Source organism: Pleuronectes platessa, chromosome 5, assembly GCF_947347685.1.
Source record: "Pleuronectes platessa chromosome 5, fPlePla1.1, whole genome shotgun sequence".
Taxonomy (NCBI): Eukaryota; Metazoa; Chordata; class Actinopteri; order Pleuronectiformes; family Pleuronectidae; genus Pleuronectes; species Pleuronectes platessa.
This window is the reverse complement of record NC_070630.1, coordinates 16,956,845-16,967,635: the sequence shown is the minus strand read 5'-3', so window position 1 is coordinate 16,967,635 and position 10,791 is coordinate 16,956,845. Positions and strand designations below refer to the sequence as shown.

The following is a 10,791-nucleotide window of genomic DNA, read 5'->3' as shown; positions in this document are numbered from 1 at the left end:
GGTTGAGGAAGTCGTTCACACACACAGTCAGTCATTTGTATGAAGAGAGGAGGCAAGGACGCACGCATGGTGAGAGAGTTTGACTTTCTTTTCTCTTGTCTTATCAATCCTAACAGTTATTTGTATTGCCATGATTAAGGCTAACTTTTAGTTGATAAAGTCATACTGATGTGACAGAGAATCTCTCTTGCGCCATTGAGCAGTTGCCCGTGAATGCTACATGTGTGTTTGTGTGTGTGTGTGTGTGTGTGTGTGTGTGTGTGTGTGTGTGTGTGTATAAACAAATTCAAAACATTCCTAGACAGTGTGGTTTCAATTGCTTCACACGTGTGCCTTTTGCTAGATTATATCATTCAGCAGAACAATTAATCAAGTATTATCTGCAAGTAAACTAATACCCTTACAAATATGAGGAAATCCCCTCGATCACTAAAAGATTATCTGGTTTATCAAATGTATATCTGAGCAGATATGTGCTCTCGGGTGTACAAGATAACATACTGTGGTTAGATGTAAGGAAACATATATTTCAGATATATCTAACTATAATTGTGATCTCACCATTGTAGTAAATCATTTTTTGCCTCTGACATCACTCAATATGAGAAAGGAAAGAGAAAGACCGCACGTGATGAGTAAATCTTGAGCTGTGCTGCAAGATGTTACCCACATGAAATGGCACCACATTAAAAAGACCGGACGCTCATGTGGGTTGAGTTTGAATTAAATATTTAGTCGTGGTATCTGGTTTTAAAGCTCAGTTCAACAGCAAAACAATTATAATAATAGGCATGTACCTGTTGCCTTGAGATAGTAGTATTCTTTATTATAGTTATTTCACTTGACAAATCACATTACATCATAAAGGACTCTCCTTACCTCATTGACTGTCTCATGATCACTGCTGCAACTGTTGACTTAATGATAAATGAACACTTATATTTGAAGAGAGCAAACATTTGAAGAAATAAAGGGAAAAGAGAGGGGGTTGAAAATAGAAGGAGAGACATAGACCCGGGAGTGTCAGACTGGTTGTTAAAATGAAAATAATAACAATAAGGGGCATCTGTATATATGTATCATAATAGTTGATTTCAGAGTATATTACTTTAGAATATATGATACATTGTGTTAATGATGTTAATGATTGCCCCTGGGAATTCCCTGTGGGAATTCCCAGGGGGCCATCATGGGCCATCCCTTCATGGGCCATCCCTTCATGGGCCATCCCTTCATGCATAGTAGTTCAGTCCCATGGAGTTAAAATGCTTCAAGGCTGCTCAATATGAAACACAGTTCATGCAGGAGTGTTTACACAGAAATATCTGGAATGCATGAACATGTGAGTGAAATCAGACCTGTGGACAAAGGATACATTTAAATTTGTCAGACAGGTTTTAACTTTCCTTTTCCTTTTATATCTCCAATGACAAACAATACAATTCAGATATAATTATCCACCTGGGAATTTCCTTGTTGGTCACGTTCAGCAGTGAGCAGAAACCATGAACCATTTTAGATATGATAGTCCATTTAAAACAAGCAAATCAACCCTATAATGTCTCTCCTTGGGTTTTTATTTTTACAGACTTATATGAATACAAATACTTGCAGAAACTGATATTTTCAGGTCCCTGGTGCAAAATAATAGAAGTCTGGAAGATACAGTCTAAGACAGTGGATTTCCCAGTATCTGTGCATGTTACCAGAAACTGTCTCTCTCTGTTGCTGAGCAGAGGGACTTTCCATAAACTTTTTGTACGTTTTTGGGATTGTTCTGTCAGGGTATGGAACTAATTACACCCAGGACGTACTCTGAAGAGCCATGGCTTGTTACAGATTACACAAACACTTTGATTTACAATAATAATTCCCATAGCATGTACATTTAAAAAAAGAAAAGGTAGCTGTGGTGATGGTTGTGAGAGAAATGTGACTATGGTTAAAGATTTAGTTTCTTGTTGGTCTATTTATAAGATTTTGACTTAAATGAAACCATTAACTTCTTTGTCTTTTCAACAGGCATCCAGTAGCACCAGACGTTCTCTTTCGTAAGTAATCATGCGGCTTTCCATTACGTCATATTACTTATTAGAAATGTCAGTAGAAGTCATTGCAATGGGGTGACTCACGTTTGTCAGGATGTTGACATTTTTTCACCCTGTGTGAACCAGGTAAATAAGCATCAAAGAAATATGTGGTCTCAACCTCACGACCTTGTTTCCAACCCTTATCAACAATTCATTTATAATTCCATAATAAGAAAAATCAGTGAAATGGGCATGGCAATAAAGTCATCTATCATTCATGATAGCGTCTATAAACACAGCCCCCCCCCCCCCAATTTGTTTTACGATTCTGACCTGAGCTGCAAGTGAAACTATGTTCATGTAAGTTATTTCCCCGAATAACTTTTTTGTCACCACTCCAGCACTTCAAATGTGTCACCCGAAACATAATGTCCAAAACACATATCCAAACCTTTTTCAAATCTTCACTGTGGTACATTTCCTGAGAAAACCATTGATCACATATTCATGTTACTTAACGGCTCAGTCTGCACCTGTAGTTTTACTGGAGAGGAGAAGAAGCGTCACCTTTAAAAGAATGATAGCCGGTGACAGAGGTCTGGTCAGATTCAGGAATGAATCACTGGATAACTATTATCTCTGGGCACAGAGCCAACACGTGTAGTTTGTGCTGTCACAAGCAGTTTATCGTTTGTACCTCATTGTATTCCTGTCATGTCCCAGTGTTACCAGGGTAACCGTGTTTACGTTTCCTTTGTCTTCCAAGAAACCGAGGGCCTTCCCTCCTGCTGCTGGCTCTGGCTTGGACTGTGACCTTTTCTCTCACAGGTGAGCACATCATATCATATCAGAGCAGCAGCAACATGTCTCTATCTTTGTTTTACAGGGAAACTATAGAAATCAGGGTTTGATCCTTAGCATAACATAAAAATGGCTTCCCAAGTATTAAAAAAATTCATAAATAAAGTAGATATTTGTCAACTTGAGTAGAAATATGGCCTCAGGGTGACCACAGCCAAAAAAAACAATCCCTACAAATTTACCAAAAACAAAAGAAAATACAGGTGATCTTACATGGCTTCCCTAATCATAAAAAGGAGAAAAAGATATTTATAAAAAGAAAATTAGCTCTTACCCCCACATATCAGGACTGCTTTCTTGAACAACTCTCACGATGTCATGATTATAACTTATAACAATTTGTTTTGAATTTGTGTCAGCTTTTTGAAGTCCACAACGTGTTTGAACAAGGAACACTTTTCCAAATATATTTACTGATGTGTGTCTTGCTCGGAGCTATGAAGCTAACAGTAAACAAGGAACGACTCAATTGTGCACTTTACTGAATCAAAAATTATGCATCAGTTTTTGGACATATAATTCTCCCCTCTGTGTAAATTGTGGCACTTTTATGGCCCCTGATTTAGAAAAGTCCTGGATCAGTCACTGAACCTCGGCAAATAAAATAATTCTGATTCAGATTCTGATATAATAAATTACAGATATCACCCAAATATGCTTGGAAGCACATGGGTAAATATATTACAAATGTATTCATATTATGAGTATTATGAGGAGCTGCCGCTCACCAGGCTAGCAGTTTCTTCATGTTTCCAGTGTCTAGCTGTCACAGTCTCACTGCCCTCTTCAAACTGATTTCAGTTTAAAAGAAAGCTGAGTTAAAACAAGTTGTCTACAATACCTGTTATCTATCTAGCTTGAGAAAAAATGGTGGATTGTCTAAACACTGATGTCAAAGGTGAGGAAATGAAAAGCAAAACATCTTTCTAAGCGTAACATGGAAACATGAAAAAGGTTGATAGTGATAAATTCTACACAGATAGAAAAGGGCAACAATGATAAAGAGGAACTGAGATCATTCTGACACAAGAGCTCGCACAGGATCTCTCAAAAAGTGTTGAGGAAACCCCCTTGACCTTCACAGGCCGTGCTGTGGATGTTCATACCTTGAAGTAAAATTCTCCTGAAAAACAATTTCTCTGTGATTCTCAGTAGACTAATTCATTCTGTTTCCCAGTATACTCTGACCCTTTTTTTGTGCCGATCTTTTTTTTTCCAGAGAGTTCTGAACCCAGTCTCAGTGGGGAGGTTGGTGGAAATGTGACCTTTCGATGCCCGGTTAATGATCAAAGGACAATTAAAATGTTCTACTTTCAACGTGATGAGGTGTTCGTCAACGGCTTCTATGCAGTTAGAGAAATCACTGCGCCCAAATGGCCGAACACAAGACTGGATCGCAAAAGTACACATGTGGACATGTACAATTTGAACATCTCGCACACTGGGACATATAAATGCATCATTGAGTACAACAATGATCAGGATGTCAGGATAAGTTTCATCCAACTCAATGTCACAGGTATGAGTATGTTACATTTAACATTTAATATATAGTTTAGGCTCTCGTGGCTTTTGATCTCTGACACCTTACAACACAATGATGAAATCGCACTTAGATTAGTCACTCTTCTCACTAGATTCTGACATCAGAAGTGAGGTGTAGTTGTAAAGCTTCCAATCACAGATGTTGCACTGCTGCGTTTATAACAGTGAAATTGATGACACGTGACAAAGTCTGCAGAGTCAACAGGACATTATTTACACCACGTGTTAAATCTTATTCTACTCTTGTTTTCCTAGAGTTTGCTTTTATTTACAGGTTGTATTTTGTTTTTTACTGTACAAGGATGACATCAGATCCCCTCCCACCCGTCTGTGTATTGTCCATATCTATCTTATAAAGTTAATGTATATGATAGCCTCATTGTCATTAGACCTTAAATTCAAAGAGTAAAACTCTTGCAAGGTGCATAGGGGCAGTAGTTTCAGAAATGGACAGAGACGACCGACAGTGATCACTTTCTCTTTGCCTCCATTTCCTCTAGCCTCCTACAGCAAACCCAATGTGACACAGTCCTGTGATGATGCCCGTTGTTTGGTGACGTGTGCCTTCTACGGCGGGTACCCAGGCAAAATGGTGGACTGGAAATTACATGGGTCTAGAAATACCGACAATCAGCTGTGGAACGTTGAGAACAACACTCAGGTGCACAGTCCAAGCACGATGTTGGTCAACAGCAGCAGCATTGTGTACTTCAGCTGCTCCCATGGAGAGGTCAGGAATCTCAGCTGCTCTGTGGGCAACGTTACCTCCGACTGGTTCCCAGTGTGTGAACGTGAGTACCGACAGGATGAGCCCTGATGGTTTCTTCCCCACAGTCTGTTTTGTACTTTCTGCCACTGTCCTCTTGATGACGTGTCACCTTCTTCTTTAGCAGAGCTCAGGCCTTTTGGACGAGAGGTGAAAATAGAAACACAAACTAGACTTAAAGAGACACAAGCAAGTTTAGTTTCCTTTGTACACTTATACAACGTCTGAAAATACCATGACCTGGATGGCTGAGAATCATCACAGATATTTGTCCAATATTTGGTTTATCACCACATGCCTGCAGAACCATCTACATATCTAACACACTCAACTAAGATTTCTATCATAAATGTACAGTCATAACATCACGTCCAGGCTTGGCATTGTTCCACTGATTTATTTTCATCTGAAATCTTTGCGTTTCTTGAAGACACTTCTTTAAGACGTTTTTGTGACGCTCAGTCATTTATGTTTATGGTTTTCTATTTCCTGTTTTATTTTGTAGCCCCGCTGTCACTGTCTTGTTTCAGCTTCTCACTTCCTGTCGTTAATTGTCTTCTCAATCCTCATGTGTTTCACCTGGTGTAATTGCCCCTGCCTTCCTGCTTTATATTTAAGCCTCTGTTTCCCTTTGTCTGGTGTCGGGTTGTACTAGTTGTTTTCTCCCCACGTCGTGAGAAATGGTTTGTTTGTTCCTGCGGTTTCGACCAGCTTCTCCTGCTTCCTCGTTCCTTGTTCTCAGTGCGCATTGTAGCCAGTGTTACTTTTGTTAGTGCTCTTGCTTTGTTTTTGTCTTGTTAAGGACGTTTTTGTATATTAAATCCCCTTTTTGTTATAACCTCTGCATCCTGGGTCCATCTCCTCCCTCAAACCGTAACAGTTTTCACCTTTCATCCAAGGTTTCTTACGGTCTGCTGAAGACGTAGGTGAAAGCTCCAGTTGCCTTTATACACTCGTACAACGTCTAACGTATTGGACAAACTTAATCACAAGCACAACTTAAAATGCTGCAGCATAACACTTACATTTTAGTAACTGTACATTTAAAGATTCCCGCCTTGTCCAAACCTGCTGCTGTAAAAGCTTACTGGGTTTTACCGAACAAATTTTGAGGGTCATTTACCCCTTTAATGGATTCAGTAATATTTGTTGTTTACGTCTTCAGTGGTGACAAACTGGTTTAGGGCAGCGGATTCACTTGTCTGTATGTAAAGATGGACAACATGACAGCTCCCCAAAAGTGAGGCCAAAGCTTCTCGTTCGCAACCTGGTAACTGATCGCAATTTCGGTCATTAACCACACCTTCTCCATGTAATTGGATAGGACATGGACCAAACAAAAAAGTCGAAGTACATGTCAAACTATTTTTTTGTAAAGATGTTCATTTTAGTTAGTTGTTAAAACACAGATGTATGTACACATTTCCAAATTTTCCATTAAGTTTAGCTTCAATTAGTTAATGGATGCTATAAAATGATCTAAACTCATGATTGGTTGAGCAGGTGTAGGGACAGGACCTCGAAGCCGCGGTTCCATCTCTGATTGCTACAGTGCAGTCTCTGGCTCCAAATGGGCAAGATGGCAGCGCTCGTCTCTGAGATAATTGGGCTTTATGTCTATCTAGATGGGGACATGGAGATGCGCCGTTCATCTTTTTATACAGTTTATGGGCTCCCATAAACTGTATATAAAGATGGAAAGAAAAAAATAGAGAGAAAAGAACTAACAATGTTTCTTCTGAAAATCCGTGAAGTATAATTCTTCCAACTGTCCCAGTGAATATGTTTTTAACTCTAATGTATATGTTTGTTCTCATCCAAAGGTAAACTCGAGGTTAAGCCTAACTCTCACAGTCCTATCAAAATAGCAACTGCTGTCTGTGCAGTGTTAATCTTACTCTTACTGTTGGGAGCAGTTGTATGGTTTTTTTATCGACGCAAGAAAAGACAAACAGGTGAGGGACACTTTTATGTTTTCCACTGCAGCTGTATAATTATACGCAACAACTAATAACAGTTTCTGTTCTGGTTTCTTGGACAAGATCGGATAAAGGATGGAAATAAGGAGTAAGTTGATGTTTATTAAAGACGCAACAAGTACTTCAATAATACTACTTGGAGTGTCACATTTTTATCACTACCATCTTGTCACCACTGAACACTGACTCTCTTGTATCTTCCTTCTATTTGATTTTCTCCAGCGAGTTAAAAGAACTGCAAGAATAAGAGAAAGGACCATGTTGAGTTGTTTTTGTTATGGATCGAAGGAAGAAGAAGTTTATGGAGTCCAGACGTCATCTCAGAATCTGATGCTGGGACTCTGTGTCACTGAAACGTCTACTGCCTACTAGTCAGTGGCTGATGGGAACTGGACCAGGGAACTATTCATAAGTAGTGTCATTTTACAGTGCGTCATTCAGAGAATAGCTCAGTTCCCAAAAAAAGACTTTTATAATGTGTATGTGGTGAGATTACTGATAGTCTTCGAAGGATACACTTCCCAGCAATGTAAGCAGTTCAACTTAAAGCAGCAGAGAGTGTGTTTTAAAATAAAAGGGCTTTTTGAATGTTACACTGACATCTTTTTATTTATTTTTTATTTTCGGGTATATCATTTTTGTTGCAGCACTTTAAAATCCCTTTCCTTTCCACCCTTTTTAAATAGGCTTTTTTATTTAATGTTGTCAGTAGAAACATGTTACTCCTGCCAATCTACTACCTGTTTATTTTTTTATGAGTATCAATTCCCTCATTTGTTTGTACTCTTTAATTTGCTTTGTCCATAAGAAATGATTTATAGCAAAACCTTGGAAACAAATGTATTATTCCCAAGAAAGTGAATACCAGAAAACTCTTTGCACATTCATTTATTTTCTGCATTTTCAGCTTTAAAGTTTTCTTTGCTACAGTAAATGTTAAATGGCAAGTATTAAAGCTCTTTTCTAGTCTTGATGACCACTCAAAGCGCAGCAGATTCCAGTATTAGAGAATTCCTATTTAATGTGCAATGTTTAATATAAATGAAATTACCGTAGCCCTCATTATTTAAATAACGGTGTATTTCCAAACTCAACTATTTTACTTAGGCGATTGTTTTCATTTAATATTGAAGAAGGAATTAAAGATGTACTGTTTGCAATATTTATTTTTCACATATGACATGACCATTTTTGTTATTCCTCCTTCCTACAAAGTACTGACTGTTCTCAAATGGTTGCTCTCATTTCTCAAATCTGTATGAAACACTTTTCTCTGGTGGCTGTTGTAATTTTGTTTTGTTTTGTTTTGCATTATATTGATAAAATTGTATATACATTGAAATGCAAAATAAAAAAAATAAAAATGTGTAACTTAATGTGTTTTATGTAGTTGGAAGAATTATGCTAACTTTTACTACAAATTCAGGAGATTCCTTAAACTTGAACTGCTACTGGATTAGACATTTTACATGAGATTTGAGAGAACAACAAAAAAACTATCTCCCACTGGAAGAAAAAGTGAAGGAAAAATCCTGGATCCGCTCTTTATCAGTGCAAACACATTTAATGTAATATAATGTCCTTGGTGCAGGTTAATAGATACAGCTTTACTTCAACATTCTATCTTAGTTTGAACGTTTTTTAAAAGGTAAAATAAAAGACATAAAAGAATAATCAGTAGCATAAATTAACATAGATTCATATTTTACTTTCTGTCAGAAAGAGAACAGGTAGTAGCAATATGTATGTCTTGTCTTACCTCTATGCTATACTAAATCATGGATCAACATTTTTTAACTCCACTCTCCACTTAGGTCTTCCACTACATCAGCTTGTTCCTTGCATATGTCGACATACTTTATTTTCCTCCTCTTGTTTGTTATCACTAAAAATTATGTTTTTTTTTAGATCTTGTTTAACTGTCTGAGATTTTTGCTTTTGTTTTATTCCATCCCTCATTTTACAAAATACAAAGTAGAAAGTCCTTTTCTCAAAATCAGCCCACAGATTGATATGCACATGTTGTAGTCGCAGTGCAGCCAAATGACCACTAGATGTCGCTCTCGCACTACAGAGTGTCGAAATATCTCCTGCAATGGTTGATTGACGTAGCAGTTGGAGTTGAGCAGTGTACACTTATTATTTTAAAGTGAAGTATCCATGAGTATGTTCGCAGTTATCCATGAGCTGGCTTCACATCTAGAAGTGGGTAGTGCCCACCCAATTGGTCAACTTTATTCTGTGCTATCTGAATCTGCCAGTCATGTTTATTTCATTCTCCCCAGCATAACTTCCTGATTTCTGTTTTGCTGGTTGGACAAAAGGCTGGGTTGAAACCTTTTTTTTCATTTGAATGATCTGAAATCATTTCAAGAAAAGGATCTTGATCTTTCAATATTGTGAAAAGGTGCCAACCCCAAATTTCTAACTGCCCTCCGAATCTGAGTAGTTTAGATCCGGGCCTGTTGCTGTCCTTCCAGGGGAATGAAACCATAGTTGTGCATTAAGTGTAAAACTCAGAGCAATGTAAGTGCACGGATACACAATGTCTCTCTGACCTCAACATGTGGTCGCCTGCCAGGAGGCGACAGAGAAGACCTGAAAAGAGAAGAGAAATAAGAGCAAGAGACGAGAGGTCAGATCTCCAGATGAAAAGTATGATGGGGAGGAGAGGGGATGTAAGGCTGTTTGCTCACATGATTCTACAGGCCGTCCAATTATACATGTTACAGCAATGTGTCTTTCTCTCCACCACTTCTTCTTTCTCCCTTTATCTTCTTCATGTGTTTTACTCTTTCAACAGAACCTCCCGCCTCTCTTGCTCACTTGCTTTCCCTCTGTCTCCAGAGCCTCAGTGACGGGCCGTCAGTCCACCTCTCTGCCCTGTGTTTACACTGGGCAGCCGAGCAGCACCAGGCTGGTTGCACTCCAGGAATGCGAACCCCCCCCCCCCCCCCCCCCCAAGGTCCCTGGCCTCCTCCACCTCCTCCGGCTTCTCCCTTTCCCCCCCTCCTCACCTCTTTCCTCCCCATCTTTCTCTCCTCCTTCACCCTTTTATTCCCTCATTGCACGGACTCACCCCGTCTCCTGCACTTTCCTTCTGTCACTCCTTCCTCCATCCCCCCTTTTATTCCGCCCCTCTCCTCCATCTAATCATCTTACCCTTTTGGCTCCCTCGCCCCCCTTACCCGACCCTCCCTTCCTCTCCCTCTGCCACCTTTCTCCCATCCCGTACCCTCCCTTTCGCCTTTCTCTCCTCCGAGCCTCCACTCCCCTTCTCCCTCGCCTTTTTCTGCTCCCCTCTTTAAAATTCACAGTGCATTGTCCCAGATTACTCACACCCCCCTTGCTCCTGTCATCCTCCCCTCCCCTCACCTCCCACTGCCCCTCCATCTCTCTGTCCTCCCTCCCCTCATTCCTCTGCCGCCTAACCCAAACAAACCGGGGAGGACTTTCCTCTGGTGGCTCTAAGAGAAACACACCACATGTCAGACTTGGGTCAAACATAAACACTGGACAATTTGTGGTGCTGGAAAAAAGATATGAGGTGTGTAAGTTCAGCATGAGATAGAGCTACTATTAGGAAATCTTGACGCCAAAATTACCACTG

The 10,791-nt window shown here is 39.5% G+C and overlaps 1 protein-coding gene across 2 annotated transcripts; it reads left to right on the top strand.

Annotated features, from left to right (window-relative positions):
• Positions 1-8,557, top strand: LOC128440340 (uncharacterized). Of its 2 annotated transcripts, XM_053423028.1 has the most exons (8): positions 1-69; positions 2,023-2,051; positions 2,797-2,858; positions 4,111-4,410; positions 4,937-5,227; positions 7,026-7,157; positions 7,245-7,269; positions 7,404-8,557. In XM_053423028.1, exons 1-8 carry the CDS (start codon positions 40-42, stop codon positions 7,426-7,428), a joined length of 894 nt encoding a protein of 297 aa, XP_053279003.1. In that variant the 5' UTR covers positions 1-39; the 3' UTR covers positions 7,429-8,557. The 2 variants fall into 2 exon arrangements, 1 of the variants encoding a protein (XP_053279003.1); XR_008338517.1 differs by having other exon boundaries at positions 7,026-7,269.
• Positions 8,558-10,791: the final 2,234 nt, after the last annotated feature.